The sequence below is a fragment of the Drosophila teissieri genome, chromosome 3R (genome assembly GCF_016746235.2).
Source record: "Drosophila teissieri strain GT53w chromosome 3R, Prin_Dtei_1.1, whole genome shotgun sequence".
NCBI classification, from domain to species: Eukaryota; Metazoa; Arthropoda; class Insecta; order Diptera; family Drosophilidae; genus Drosophila; species Drosophila teissieri.
In genome coordinates, this window is record NC_053032.1 from 7,746,506 (window position 1) to 7,762,611 (window position 16,106).

General features: G+C 44.2%; 1 protein-coding gene across 5 annotated transcripts; it reads right to left on the reverse strand.

Moving 5' to 3' along the window:
• Positions 1 to 9,087: 9,087 nt before the first annotated feature.
• LOC122618791 (phosphatidylinositide phosphatase SAC2) lies at positions 9,088 to 15,802 on the reverse strand. 5 transcript variants are annotated; one of them, XM_043795360.1, is made up of 12 exons: positions 15,578 to 15,802; positions 13,832 to 14,060; positions 13,352 to 13,772; positions 13,172 to 13,293; positions 12,743 to 13,108; positions 12,347 to 12,674; positions 12,210 to 12,280; positions 11,576 to 11,791; positions 11,115 to 11,351; positions 9,979 to 11,049; positions 9,479 to 9,617; positions 9,088 to 9,424 (listed from the first exon to the last, which is right to left on the reverse strand). In XM_043795360.1, the coding sequence occupies exons 1-12, from the start codon at positions 15,672 to 15,674 to the stop codon at positions 9,296 to 9,298; spliced, it is 3,426 nt and encodes a 1,141-aa protein (XP_043651295.1). In that variant the 5' UTR covers positions 15,675 to 15,802; the 3' UTR covers positions 9,088 to 9,295. The 5 variants fall into 5 exon arrangements, 4 of the variants coding, with proteins under 4 accessions (XP_043651295.1, XP_043651297.1, XP_043651296.1 ...); XM_043795362.1 differs by lacking the exon at positions 11,576 to 11,791; XM_043795361.1 differs by lacking the exon at positions 9,479 to 9,617 and having other exon boundaries at positions 9,088 to 9,441.
• Between the last annotated feature and the right edge of the window lie 304 nt (positions 15,803 to 16,106).

Sequence of the window (16,106 nt, forward strand, 5' to 3'; positions counted from 1 at the left end):
CACTAAAAAGAAAACGAAACGCACTCCACTTATAGCCACAACAAAAGGGCAAGCAGCCAACTATGTGTGGACTGTGGACTAGCTGGTCAGCGCCATTTTGGCAGCGAACTCCATTTGCAAAAGCAATTAATATGCTTTTTGTTCTTGCTCCTTGGCTGCAGGACTGCCCAATGGCACATAAATTTCAACAAAGTTGTCGTGGCCCTGTTAGCATCTCGTAATCGAGTCAAGGCACACGGATACATCCTCGAAAGGGGAGTTGCTGGCTGAGATGGGCCGTGGGGGGACTGGAAGAAACGGGGGGCTAGGTAAGCCAACAATTTGCATGCATTTAAATGATGGGCGACAGTGCGGTGGCCCAAAACGCAACTAAACTGGTTGTGGTGGTTTGGCCAGAACTAAATAAATATTTACGCACATGTGGCCAAAAAATGTGAAATAGACACTGCAGCCACGTCAGCATCAGCAGCAGCATCAGCAGCAGCAGCAGCTTCCAAAGCAACAGCAACATCGGAAAATGCCAATTTCCAAAGCAAACAAACCAAAGCCAAAAGCAATCAGAGCGACCCGAGTCGAGCGGGTAAAAGTGGAAATCAATTTGTCAAATCGAACAATTGAAATGGGCACGAAAGGATTACACATGCGACCTGGAGGACTGGCATTTCGAGAGCGTGTCTATATAAATCAAAATATTCCAGAACGCAGCGTAAACAAATTTGTTTTAAGAGCCCGCCTCTCGTCAAAGGGTTTTCCGTTTTCGATCCTACGTCCGACTCCTTTGTTGGCGATTTGCTTTACAATTCGCTGCATTCGCCATTAGTTGCGCCAATTAGAATAGTTGAGAAATTTGAATTCTGCCACATCATTTATTTTTAAATATTTTATCGAAATCCGGCGGGGTGTGGAAATTTTTAAATTATTGCGCTGCATCGCCGGCGGCTCGACACGTCATTTGTTGCAGTGCCAACCCCACCCAGGAAATCACCCGTTTCAACCAACCCATCCAGAATCTATGCAGAACCCATCCACAACCCATCCAAAAACATCCCATTCGATCCCATGTGATGCGATCCGTGTAACACGCGAATTTAAATAATCTTTTGTTGCTGCCTTGCAGCCAAATGATAAATTATTAAATTAGCTGTGCCAGCAGTTTTGCATGTATCACCATCGCCCGGTGGTGGTTCCCCCACCAGGAGGAACGACGACTCGACTCCGGCAGTGATTTGTGAGTGCCTGCACTTAGGGAGCGGAGGCCTTTCGCCTTTGGGTAGTTAAATTGAATCGTCTGGGGACAAGTTTCTAATAGAGAGAAAGGCAGTTGAGAATTGTTCGGATCGTTGTTGCCGCCCCAGAACATTTTATTTTAAATTGCCGGGCTGGTTTTTGCTAATTTGCCTTTTACATTGCAGGATGCGACCCAAACTACACTGAGCCAAATGACAAAAGGAGTACTTTGTTTGCATGCCTAAGTGGGTGCTTCAGGGCGATGCACTGAGCAAATTAAGTACTCACCAAATGGATCGCTTAAGAAATGCTTCTGCTACCACATGAGAACCTCCTTGGGAATGAGCATGTATTGTGGCTTCTGTACAACTTTATATTTGTATGTTTATGCCACTAAAATACATTGATTTTCAAAGATAATCAAATTAATTTTACATTTAAAATTAATAAATGTTTCCACACAAATGTATTATATTACTTACATACTTGATCGAAAACGGAACTTCATCTTTTATGAATTTCAAGAGTATGCCTCAGGTTTCCAGAATTTCCTCTCCCTTTCTTTTTTCGAGTGTGGGCTATTTTTTGGGTCCTTGCACACTTGTTCCCATTTACCACGCCGGCAGGACAATTTACAATGTGTTTTGTTCATTATAGAACTATTCCCGTTGACCTCCACGGCCCGTCCTAAAACAGCTCAAGGCGCATATCAACGCACTTGAGTGTGGCCGCCTGTCGCCTGCGGGTCCTGTTCCTTTGCTGCTCCTGTTTTTGGCCGCACGAAGTTTTAGGGAACAGGGGTTGCAAGGACTGGGATAGCGATCCGTGTGCCCCCGACTGCGATGCTGGGATTCTGTGGCTTCTGCGTTGTCGGACCCTTTTGTGCCGAGTTCCGAGTGGCGAGCGCCCCTGGGGGTTGGCTAATGAATAGTTCCTGTTACCGGAATCGGAGTCGAGCAATTTTCAAACACATTTGTTGTAAATTACGTTGTTTGCGCGAGTGTCGACTTGGTTCAGTTTAATTGATGTCAATATGCAGGGATTTTTCCTACCCTTCGTGCTGCCGGCGGAGAAGGGGTGAACAATTTGTGGATTGCATTTTGGTTGTTTACAAATATTTACACTTTTTACGGCTGCTCGCAATCATACATTTATCTGATAAGGGCACATGGCGCATTTTTGAAAGCCCTTGAGCTGCCATTGCCTCCGCTTCTGCGTCTGCCTCTGCGTCTGCCGCATATGCAAAAGTATTTGCGCATATTAAAAACTAATTTCAAAAGTCAACATGCCGATAAAAACAACAGCTTCCCGCCAAGAGGGTGGCTCCATCCGCACTGGCAGGTACTCAAGACGCACCCCTTTTGGTGGCAGCCAACGGCGCTGACAATCCTGTGGGTGGGTGGGTGTGCCCACAAATTAAGCAAAAGGCACTCGATGCCACCAGCTAGCAGCTACCAGCTACCAGCTTACAGCTACTCCCCCAATCTGCCGTGAGCAGCCAGCAATAATTTAGAAAATATGCTTAGGCGAGTGCTAAGGGTTGCTCCGATCCGAGTCCGGACCCGGACCAACCAAAATGCGGGCGTCCCTGGGAGGATGCTGGGATTTCGAGCTGCCGAAATGCTGGGGTGCGCCTGTGGGCTGGCTGCTCAAACAAAAGCCAAAAGTTATGCCGAAAATGATATTTTTCATTATTAAACACAATAATGTGGTTATTATTTTTATGATTGCGGCTGCCCGCTCCTTTCGCTGCTCGCTCCTCTTACCACACTGCGAATTCCTTGGGGAAGGAGCTGCATTCATTCGGTTAGTTTGTTTATGTTGGGCTTGTGGTCTTTGGGGATTTGGGCACGCTTAATTTTAAGTGCCCCGTCGAAGGGCCGGAGAAGCTGAAAAGCGCAGCGTGTAATGAAATATTATTGCTTGACCAGGGGCTTTTGCTCTCCTGTTTGCCCGCCGGTCGGGCATGGGCGAAACAAAGAAAAACATTTGCGCCAAATGGTTTTCTGGTAATTAAAGAGGGGCCCTGCTATTCAGAACGGAACGTAGCTGTTCTATTTAAAACGACGTGCCCCGAATGTCCCAGCACGCTCCCGAGAATTATGATCCGTGGCAGCAGCCGGATTTGGTTTCTCACGCATAAGCCAACGCCTCTAATAAGGCAATTAATCAATATAATTACCAGCGATTAATCATAAGTCAGCCAGCCACGGCACGATGACAGTTTTCCGCCGTTTGGCCCAAACTTTAAAAAACTAAATTGGGAATCGGAGGCAAATAAATCAATGCGCCGAAGGCTAGGGTATGCTCACTGAACTGCTCAGGAGACGGGAAAACCCATCAATCCCCCGAAATGTCAAAGCCGCAAACGAACATCCTACAAATTCCCGTAAGTCCTTGCCGAGTGACTCTATTTGAGAGCTGTTTTATCTGGGTGGCTGCTTAAAAATTAAACAATCTTTGAAGGTTGCTGCGTCGACACCCTTTCAGTAGCTGTCATACGGTGATATGCTTAGCATCTCATTGACCCGTGGCAGCCGCAGCAGGAGAAAGCATCTCCGAGTGTCGGCTAATCAGTTTAAAACGCTGTCATCCCGAACTCGCCCATCTTGGCTCTGATTCCCGTGGAAATGGGTCCCCGAAAGTGTGTGGGCTGCCGCACATTTTAATTTGTAATACGAGTCGAAATTGGGTGTAACTTAGACGCGCCGCCATGAGATTCGGGTGTGGATTACACCCAGCTAGCTCCCGGCTGATGTGGCGCGTAGAAGGTGCCACCTGGAGTCGGAGTCCCACTCAAAATCCAAGTATGGAGCTGGGGAAGATGTGCGGCGGATCAAACCGCAGACATGTGTGTGAAAGTGTGACTAAGTAGCAGCCTGAGAAAATGTGACAAGAGGTCGAGCTTCAATTTGAGTAAATTTTTCATCCACTTCGAGACTGTGTGCCTAGGTAACAAAATGTTGGCGTATTTACTAAAACTTATGTCGCGATCATTGCAGGACCACTTTATAGGAGGCGTTCTTAGAACTTTTGCATTTCACCTTAAAGACTGTACATACAAGGTCATTGTTTTTAATTGCGGTCATAGTTAATGAATAAAAGAACCAATGACTAGAAGATATGAAATAGTCGTTCTATCCTGCCCGTTCTGACTTATAAACTTCCAATATAAGGATGATATCTAGATGTGTAGAGGACCAGTCGGATGGTGTTGATTTTAAAACCAAACTGAAAATAAGCAAAACATTTGATTTGTTATTACCCATCGTAAAGGACTTAAAAGAATAAACTTTCGGCATATTCGATTTAGAATGCTGTGTGTTCTGCCTCCTTTCCAAATAAAAAGCATATTCTGGCAGACATATGATGCTATAGTAACCTGTTCCGCATCATGACCACTGCTAACAGAAATATTCCTTCCACTGCTGCAGTCCCAATAAATTTACCCGATTTCCTTTTGCTTCCATTAAGAACTGCAAAAGGAAATCAAATCGAACATCCGCAAATTGCTTCCCATGGCATGAGTTGGTAATCTCTCGATTATGCCATTGCCAAATCCAGCAACTTTAATGACAAACCCAATTTACCAGCGACAGGACAATAAATCACTGGCAAAATGACGCTGTCAAAGACCGAGTGACAAGGAGGAAAACAGAGCAGAAAAAACAGTGAACCAGCAAACAGGACGATAAAAACAATGCCACAAAACAATTTCGCAAGGAGTTGGCAGCTGGGAGATGGGATGTGGGGATGTGGGCGTGTGTGAGGTAAAGCTCATCCGCATGCTGACCAACATGTCGGTGGCGTCAACGTAATACGAGCACTCCCCATTGAAGGACCCCCAAGGAAATCGCCCCACACATTGATAAAGGTGTGGAAACGTGCGATTTTGTAATTGATACTAAAAAGCCCTTAATTGGCACCTTAACGCTGCTGATGCTCTGACAAATTTCCCCCAAGGACCAGTGACGAGGGCCGTTCCTGGCGTTGACATGCGTGGGTTGTCCAAGGACACAGCTCCATGGCCAATGGGGGTGGACTTGCGAATGGGGTGGACGAGGACGTGGACGTGGACGTGGGGCGGAGGTAATCGGATACCTTTTAGGAAATGGAGATGCCGCAATCAAAGGCGTCGAAAATCGGTGCCACATTATGCCGCATAATCATGGTCGGCACTCATCGCTGTCATGTGGCCATGTGGAATATCCAATCCCGGCGCAGCCAAAACAAATGGCTCTAATCCATAATTGTCTGGTCGCTGGTCAAGTGGGACTTGAGCCAATAAATCTCATCGAACTAATTCGATACGTTGGCCGTTGGCCGTGGGGCGGCCAGGACGTCCAGGACGTCCAGGACGTCCAGGGCGGAAGTCCTCGAGGAAGAGCCACCCTTGTGGTTTTCGCTACTTGTTTGCCAGCCTGTTGTCATTTGTTAACATTTCATTACATTTATTTCACCGGACACAATTGCAAAGTGGATGAATGGATTTGCCGTTTGATGTCGCCTCGAGGATGAGTCCCCGCCATCCAGACCACCACCCACCCACTGGCGAATTTATCTGCTTGTGCGAGTACTTATTTGCTCTCAAACCAATTTGTTTTATAATTGAATTTGAAATTGAAGATGACATTCGGTTTCCGATTGTTTGGCGTGTGGTGCTATATCTATAGCTATACCTATGGCCACAGGCCACGCCCCGCCCCGCCCCTTGTAGTCGGCCCTCGCTGACCTGACCTCAGCTGTCTATGTGTTTAGGTTTTGATAATTGTATGCAGAGATTCTCGGCGCGTGTGTGTGTGTGAGTGCTTGACCAGAAATTCAATTATGTATAAAATTTCACAACCATTTTCGGGATGACTTTCCGAAAAACTCAATTTTCTATTTAATTTGCTTTGAAGTGCCATGGCGGTTTCTGGTCTGGCCATGGTCGTAGGCTAGGCCTACATAGGTCATAGGCCAAAGTGCCAACCATCACACACACCATATGTCGGTGTGTGTATGCGTGCACTTTGACCTCGAGGTGATTCGCATCTGCAAATATTGTTTGGCACGCCGAGCGGTTTTGGATTTTATTCACGCATCATTTGAGTTTGCGGCTATTTCGATTGATTTATTCGAATTACCATCGAAGTGCTCTATAAATTTTGCATTTTTCCGCTGTTGAAGTGGGATGCAATTATTTTAATCGGTTTAACGTTCGGCGCGGGTTAAGGTGCAATCATATCAATTAGCGCGAGAAAATTTTTTTTTTTTTCATTCATCCAATGGGGGAAACTATTTTTGAGTCCTGCATATATTTCCAACATCTTAGCTGCAAAAATAATATATCTCGATCGGAAATGAAGCCTTTTTTGGTCGTACTTACTTATCAAGGTAATTGAGCATACTCGTACACTCACGCTCTAATAGAATCGATTAAAATGTCTTTCCATTTTTAACCGTACTTCCTATCACTAACTTTGTTGTATCATCCTTTTCTCAAACTCATAATGCTATTCGCATAAAGATACGTATTATTGCGCAATATATCTGGAGTATCTTTATGGCTAGTTTTATTTGCAGTAACTTCCAAATGAATTCTCACAATACAAGTTCATGTAGACAAGCATGTGGCTCAATCGAAAATTAAAGGACCATCAAGTGCATCGGGCTACAAGACCAAGTGCACTGGACCCCAGATTGAATGACCCAGCCCGAGCCAGACACCAAATTAGCATACATACCATAAAGCAAATTTGATTTCTATCACGGACCACCCAAAATCCGGCCCACAGAGCGGAGGCGAGGCACTCAGCTGTGCGCCAAGCACTTAACTCGCTTTTAGCAATAAAATTAACTTTCCATAGAGGATTGGGATGCAGGGATGTGCTGGCAGCACGTACAAGTCGAACGTATAGGAAATTAATGGTTTAAGGCAAAAGTGTTTAACGAAATTGGCCGGGGCATGGGGATGGGAGTTATAAGGCAGCACACATGCACACCCAATACCATGTAGCCTACTTCAGAAGGCAGTAAATCCTCCGACTATCTCCGCATTTCACTTTATTGGCGCATAAAAACCGAGTCAAACCAAAACGAATACGAAGGAGGAAAATCAGCAAAGGAAAGGCAGCCCAGATCAGTCCCCGTCCGTTGGCAGTGGCTGTCCACCCAGCCACCCAGCCACCCATCCACCCAGCCGCCCAGTCGCCCATCCGACTATCCGACCGTGGAAGCCGGATGCCTGATGCCGGACGGGTCTGGTGGCGTTGGTTCAATTTGAAAGGGAAGCTGTGCTTAAGAAGGCGTGTAATTGAAACATTCAAAAGACAATTTCCAAGTCTTAGCACAGACACACTTAATGGACGCAAAAGACATGGACAAAGTTAAGAAGTGAATGCGAAAGAAAAATGCCATGGATTTCGGGAGACAGTGCATCCTTGGCTCGGCGGGGTGTGTGCGGGTCAATCAGGCGTAACTGGGGGTCAAACGGATTGGCATGAAATATAGCAAGTTCCTCACCACCCAGCTGACACCCTCAACCCCTCCTTGTTCTCCCATTCCCATTCCGCTTTCCATCTCCATTTCCATAGGTAGTCAATGCGTACGTTAATTAAACAAACAGCCAACAAGATTGATGGCACTTTGATTGAAAAACAATTGATGCAACTGTGCGTACACATTAGCATGATATTGGACGAAGCTTCCTGGTCATCAGAGGAGCAGCAGCATCCTTGTCCGCATCAGCGTGTGGCTCTTATCAGCTGGCGGGCCAAAAGTTCCCGAGGAGTTGGTCCAAAGTTCGCATAAATAAGTCCAATATCAATAGAGACACACTTGTGTATGTGTAAGCTGATTGACAGCATTTCGGGGTCCGTTTCCGTGGTGTTTTAATGGATTTTTGATTTCCACTTGGCAGGGGGGTTGGTGCCAGGCTGCCATTTTTTGCTTCCTTGTTTATCGCTTATGTAAACAAGCCACATCTAGCAACAGGACACCACTTGACACTGACGTGCTGCGTTTTTGATAGGATGGCGAGACCAATGCGATTCCCATTAACCATGGTTTTCATTGGTTCGTTGTTAGCCGACACAATCACATTTTGAGCATTGAAACACGGTGGCGCATAGTAACACTTGTATTACGTTTACATAAAATATTCCTTTATTTACAAATACACTACAGAGACTAATATCGAACGTATTCTAACCAAAACGTTATGAGTAGCTATAGTTCTCCCAATATTCGTTGACTTTGCTGAAATCCCTTAAGTTCTCACATACAATTGCCTAGTTTAATATGATGTTTTGGTTTTCTAGCCAAAAAATGTGTTGTTTTCCTATAAGTGTAGCGTGTAAAAAAGTTGACAGCCGCCAAGTCTTCTGTTTGTTTTGTCTTCTCGTGGTTTTGTGTTTAATGTTTACCAGCGTAAACGTATTACGTATAATTGTTTCATAATCCAAGTGCTGAACTTGTACTAAAGCCTATAACTAAACTGTCGGCTAAAGCTGAATGCTAAAAGCAGTGCAAGCATATTATAGGACAATAGGTTGCAGTTCTATTAATTAAATACCATTACTCACCAAAAATGGCTTTAAAGTCTTACCATTTGGTAAGTAAAATTAAAACCATGCACAAAATTATGATCATAACCTAATTTTTATAATCAAAAATATTTTTTAAATAAAAAAGAATCTAATTGCTTTATAATATTGTTAATATGCAATAAATTATATCTCTTCAAACGATCACTTTGCCCCCCATCTCCTCTTTAAATATGCTGTTTATCCTTGTTGTCCATTATAATAAACCCAAACTTCTTTTAGATTGCTCAGAAATGTATAACTCACTACAGCGTGGTGCTATAACAATCACAAATACGGTGTATATCATCTATATTATAAGAACCACAAAAACGTTACAATTTAATCTTTGCTTTATGCCTAAATGACATCAATGGAAGTGCCTCGAACAACAAGTAGAACATCTTTCGTTTTGTTGCATTCTATTTCGAAAATAAATATATCACTTGCACTTATTTATTCAAAAGTGTGCAGCTTCCGTTATTGCTCGCCTAGTGGCCTTCTTACAGGGCTATTAACTTGGTTTTGCACTTCTCGACTTCCCATAGCTCCAGCAAGTGATCCCGTGAGCTGGGGCCGCGCTCCGGTGGAGAATTTTCGGCGGAGAGGCTGGTAGGTGAAAGGACTCCGGTCTGCAAAATTCGGGGTGCTTTAATAAATATATAAAAATAAGCTAAGTGTTATACCTTGGTGGCTATCTTTCGGGGATCTAAGTTTAAGCCAATGTTCTTGGCCAGCTTTGAGAGGGGACTGGTAAGCTGCTTCAGCTTATTGGCTTCTGGGTGAGTGGGCAAACCAGGAAGGCTAAGATCCTTGGCCGACGTACTGAAAACGCGTTACAGTACAAACACGGCTTAGCTTTAACTAAATATATTTATTTTGAGCGATTTCTGGCCAGAAACAGCCTGAGTGTATGTGGTATGGAGCAGGCACTGATATTTCTTTTTTTGTACAATAATACATGCTAGTCTTAGGTATTTATTGTAAAGATAAAAAACATTGAACGTATAGAAGGATGGTAATACTTTGAGCTTGAACGAATAAAACTGAGCAAAAGTTTACATAAACACATTTACAATATCTACTATAAATAGTTCGGCTACTTAACAACATAAGACAAAACACAAAGTTCTAAACGAAATGTTCTCTACAACCAAAGATCAAAGATCAATCGTAGAATACAGACCTTGACACAGGCTTCACCCCCTCTTCCCCGTCCTCATATGCTTCATGAGCTTCAACACAGATCAACGGATTCGGCGTAATCGGTCGAATGGGCGGAGCATTTTCCAGAAGGCCTGTGGGCAAACCAACGTGGTCCGTCACGGAGGTAATGGAAATGGTTAGCACATCCTCTGTGGTTTTGCACATGCTATCCTTCTGCTCCAATTGTCGAATTTCATCGGAGGAGCTAGGCGAGTCCTCTTTCTGATTACCCATTACAATACCAACCGAGGGCAGAAAGGCATTCTCGTTGTAGTTGGACTTGTCCATAGCTATCTCCACATCCGAGTCCACCTCTGGCTCGTACAAACTGTTATCGTGCTCATCGGTATCGGTGCTGCTGGCGCTGTTGGAATTTCGCTGCTTGCTACCCAGGGTGAAAACTGCCTTTTCCGCTTCTTGGCCAGATTCTATTTCGATATCTCTCTGACGTATTCCTTGAGGAATAGTAGTTGCCAAGCTGCTGGGGTGAGCTTGAGGCTTTTTGAAGGTCTGTCCCAATTTCGAGAACTGTCCCGCTACATTTGAAAGTGCCTTGGAGCTGAACTGTACCAGCTGAGACTCGGAAAGGTTGCGCGGCATGCCTCTTGGAACATCCAGAGTGGGTAACTTGCTCTTTCTTCGCTGCAACACACCACCCGTTATGTAGCGGACTTCTGTATTCCCTGCGTTATCCAGGGCAATGCGAAACATCTCGACAATTGAAGTCATGGACTCGGCTAGCTCCTCCTGCGTCTTGATCACGTAGGTCATGTTGTTAAAGAATCTTAGATTGGCCGAGCGAAACATGTGGAAGTAGCCTTCTTGCTCGTCTACGCTGTAGTTGAGACGCAGACAGAGATGCGTGGGAGCGGATCCCTGAAAAATTTTCGTCTGCTGATGCATGCCTAACTCAATGAGACGCACCTGCGTCAGTTGCACCTTCTCGAAGCGGACAATCTTGTCCAGATGCGAGTCGTATTCGGCTACAATATAGCAATCGTCTGTGAGCAGCAAGATGGTATCTACCTCCGTTTCGTTGATATCGCCGGAGCTGCGGAATAAAATTTGTATGTTTATAAATATTAAAGAAATGCGATGTAAGTTGTCCTAACTAACCTTGGGTCAGCATCTATTAGACCCCAGGCTCCAACGGGATACTGAGCAGTTCCCAGCAGCAGGCGTCGACAATCTTCCACTAGCAACTTGGCTTGCTCGGCGTTTTCTGTTCCGTCATTTTCGTCTGGGCCGGCTTGTCCGCCCAAAGCACTGAGTGATTCCGAGGAGACCTGGTTGCCTAGCATCAAATCTATAGTGGCTTGTCGATACGAGTCCTTAAAACGCGCCAAGTAATAACTGAAAGTTCCAATAACTGATTAAGTAAAACTAAATTTATCACCGGTTAAAAAATAAGCGGATGTGCAAATGATAGGAAAGGATAAGTATTAAATGTGAGAATAATACCTTTTGTGATAAAATAATCATAGGATATATAACAATTGAAGAAACATAAACTTTAACTGTCAGGACTCGATTTCATGGCCATCTATTCAGCTTGGCATCGCCTGTGAGCTGCGCACCTGGTCGTAACGATGGATTCGAGAAGTTGTAGTTCGGGACCCAGCACACCGGGGTTATAATAGCCCCGAAGCGGGGGCCGTGTTTCAGGAGTAAGGATCTGAAGAATGGTGTCTAGGACCTCGTCCTCCTCCAAGTCTTCTGCCCGCAACAACTGGCCCTGCATCAGATCGATGATGCATTGGCGAAACGAGTCCGCAAAGTTTTGTATAAAAAAGCTACGAAGAAGTTGGGCACGGCATTAGCTACTGGTCAGTGCATTGGAATAGTATTATGGTGTTAGAAAGACCCTTTGCTTAACTTTGGGCTTGAATTCTAGACGAACACGTAAACTTGTTCTCATAAGATTTGTTTGAATATGCAGAAACAGGCATGCAGCGTTAGTAAAGCATATGAGAACTATTTAAAAACGGTTTAAAAAACATAAACGCATGACATGGCTATTGAGCTTGAAGTTTTGATTGATTGGAAGCCCAATTACCAGTAATTAGCAGAATGACCGAGAGCCCATTATAATTTTAATAACAAAAAGGAAATTAATATTGACAAGGGGATTAATGAAGATAAAGAAAATGGAACAAATGTAAGGCAGCAACAAATACAATAAAGTTGGGAACATAGAATTTGTATACGAACCGATTGGCAGAGTTCATGCCGTCTTTCATCATACCGCTGATTTTGCGTTCGCCGGTGCGAGTATAGTCTCCCTGTATTAAATCAAATCAATTTAAATTTAGTGGACAATTCGCTTAATTTGTTGTTAATCTACTTGCCTTTAATGCATTGGTGCCAGCATACTGCCTACTGATTATGTCACCATTGTTTGCCCAAAGCACCATAAATGGAGATTTCAGTTGTTCCGGAATGGGAGTGTAGGGAGGAGAGAGGCCTAGTTTTACTAGCTGAGATTCGAGCACAGCCTTTCCAATAGCCGTTTGCACCACATTCGTTCTATCTAGACAGTCCATGCAATTTACCCTAAACACGGATTTCTGGTTGCATATCATTCCACGTTGATCGCGCCAGTGGAAACCCATTGCACCTGCCTCAGGACCCACTGCGTCTATTAGAGCCGACACATTTTCGAAGCGCATGCCGCGGCTGAATAGGTCGATTTACAAGTATCTATTATAAGATGATCAGGTGAGATTTAACTAATTGCATATTACCAGTAATCGTGAAAGTCAAAGGTCACATATATCAACCGATCGTTGTTATATTTGATCACGTGATCTGCAAAAGCATCTCCAATGGTCTTCTCCTTTCCGCTCTGCTCTACCAAATTGACGATGCACACCCGTCCATAGTTCTCCATTTCCTTGGTAAAGTGCAGTTCAAAGGCCTGTTGGGTCTCCGCAACACCACGATCGAGGCGTGGCGGTGGGCGGTACTTGTAGCCCGGCTGGCTCCAGTAGATAGGCACGGATCCACGCACTTGGGTGAACGAAAGCTGGTGATGACGGAATGAGAGTATTTGTTCCGTCTCTACGTAATTGGCGCAGTTTCCCTTTTCGTCTACTCCCCGTCGCTTATAGCTGTTGTTATGCATGAATAATATTTATTACATCGAAGGGAACCAGTAAGTTAAAATATAATACCGCGTTCCCGCGCGATGACGTGATCTCCGGGAAACCAAGGCCAAGGTGAAGCACTCGTTGCCTATAACACAATTTTCAACTTGCATAAATCCCTGAATGATGGGCAGTATCCACGTTTTGTCCTGCGATAAAAACGACTTAGTATTGTAAAACAGTGACGAAATCTCCCAGAACACACACATTCAAGTTAAGCAAATCCCGTATCATATGCATGTTCCAAAAGAATCTCTCATCCGGCTGCGACTGACTCTCCTCCGGTTTGGTCTCATGACGCTGCAGATTGTTGGTAATATCGCAGTCGAAGCTAAAATAAAAGCTGTCCGTCTCGTCGAATATCTTGTGTAATTCCTCTGTAATGCGCCGTTCAATATGCCTGGGCTCCCGAATGCCCACTGATGACTTAACCTGCTTGGTGGCCAGATTCGCAGCTTGCTGGGTCGTATTCTTAATTGTGTTTCCGGCGCTTTTTACGGCGCCCCACGTCTTGTTCATGCCCTCGAACAGTTTGGTGCTCTTTGAGGAGCCTCCGGCGCTCGATGGAACGCTGGCATTGTTGTTGTTGGAGGTGGAGACGCTGTGCGTGGGGGTCGACTGGTTGCTCCTAGTTAGAAACATAAATGAATTACTAGGGAACACACGTAAGCTATTGTATAAACTCACTTGGTATGCTTGGTGCAATTGGGCAAATCGGTGTCCGGCTCGTCGGCACTCAGTATGCATATGGATTTGATCTTATACACCAAGTGTGGCGGATAAAGAACACCCACCGCGGATGCCTCCTTTACCACAATTAAATGGGGTTCATAGAGGTTGGGCAGTGAGATCACACCCACAATTCCATGTGTCACCCCAATGCACTCTATGTCGTCCACAGAACTTAGATCCCATCCTGGAAGTAGAATGTATTCAAGTTAATTAATAAGCAATTAAACCTTTTATTACTGGAACTATAGGACCTATAGAACGATGCTATTAGACTAGAGTTCAATTTTTAATCCTTCTTAACAATTTAAATTGGGATTATACAAAACTTAAGTTAGAAATTGTTAAATAGGAACAAGTGTTTTTGATATGGATGAGAAAGTAGTGATCGAAATCGTACTCAGTCTCCAAAGTTCGAATACAGAAATGTCAGAATAAGTTGTCCGACCATTTATGAATGATGTGTAGGTATGTCTTCTCCCTAATGACCATGTTCGTGCTCGTTGGGCTTTATTGGGATTTGATTAGCGTACGCCCCCAGAATGAAACAATCTTTCAGAATAAACAACTGGCAAAGCTAGTCCAAATAACTAGAACATTGCTTGTTAGGTGAGGACGACGAATAATGACCGCCGACTAATGAGGACTGCCCTTAAGTGACAAAGCCTGTAATTTCAGGTTACATATTTGCATCTGGGGCGTTGCGTGTGGAATGATTTCCCCTTGGGTCATTACTGTGCAGCGAATCTGAAACCCATATTGCCCACCGCTGCAGCTAAAAACAGCAATGTGCAATAGCACTTTACGTGCCGGCTACGTGCATCCTTGGGAATCTTTTATATGTGGCCTTCTACTGCTGGCCTTAAACATCGATATGAAAATGTGGCCCTTATAAATTAGACCAAGTTGATATGGGTGGCAAACCCCTTTTCATCGTGGGGCACCCGGTTTTCAGCAAACAATGAAATTTGACAGGCCAAGCATCTGCGGTGACCTTGGCAAAGATTTATGGGCTGCGTATGGGTCAGGGGTCACAGGGCAGTTGAGTCATGTTAAACAAAAAGTGGCCATCCCCAAGGACTTGGAATCCGAGGAGACGGGATACAGTCCGATTCCGTTTACAGTCAGGTTGCGTGTCGCCAAATTGATCCAAATGTAATTGCTGCGCAATAAACACGCCATTAGCGGTTGCAGACGCATTGTCGACTGTTGATTGTTAAAGTTATTGGAATTAATGATAGGAACAGCAGGATGTGAACTCGGCTGTATACGAAACGAAGTTTACATATAGTTCTAGTTGATGCATGCCAATGAATCTTTCAAACTCCTAAGTTATTAAACTGTCACCCAGGTCCTGGTAAATCCTTGCGCACTTCGAGGCTGAACTGAATTAGTAGTTTGATAAGATGGGGTTCTGGAGAAAACCGCATTCCGGGATTATTCACGACTCATGAATCTTTTAAGGCTTGCGCCCTTGAAATATCTAAAATCGTCGCAGAGTGTGACACATACACACTGAAAACAAACGACACTTTTTCAGGAAGTCGCAATTGCGCATTTTAAGCATATGATACATCACTTGTCTGAATGAACTTTGTAACAATATTGACCTCCGATTATTAAACAAACAATGAACACTGCGAGACCCACACAAATACCGCACGATTCATTCGATTTGACAGTGTTTCGAGACTTGTAATTTACCTGCTTTTATCGAGAACTCTGACGTCCTTCGGTGCCACCACAAACTCTTATCCCGCTTTACGAAGATATAGTGTGAGTCGGTCTGGAATACCTCCATGGCTGGATTTTCTACTCTATTTGCGACATTACCCAACTAGCAGACAAAGTCAGAGAAAACTATTACGAGCAATTTCGCGACTCTTTTGTTTACGAAATTTGTGACATGACCGGTGTGACCAGACTGTGGATGAGGCAAAAGGTCATTTGATACTACCGATGGCGGCTGCGACGATATTGTCCGGCAAGCATCGATAACTTTCACTGCAAATTGGTCGAAACTGATAAACGTCATATCATCATATTTTAGTAATAGAACAATACTGTTAAAAAATAAATTCTTTTATTAAAAGGTGGGTAATTAGTTTTTAATACTACTACTATTGAGACAAACTTTCTCAACGTATATAAACTTTTTAGCTCCTGTAGCTCTCGAGACTTTTAGAGATCCTGATCTAGAATACATATACTTATAGACCAAACTTTTGATCAA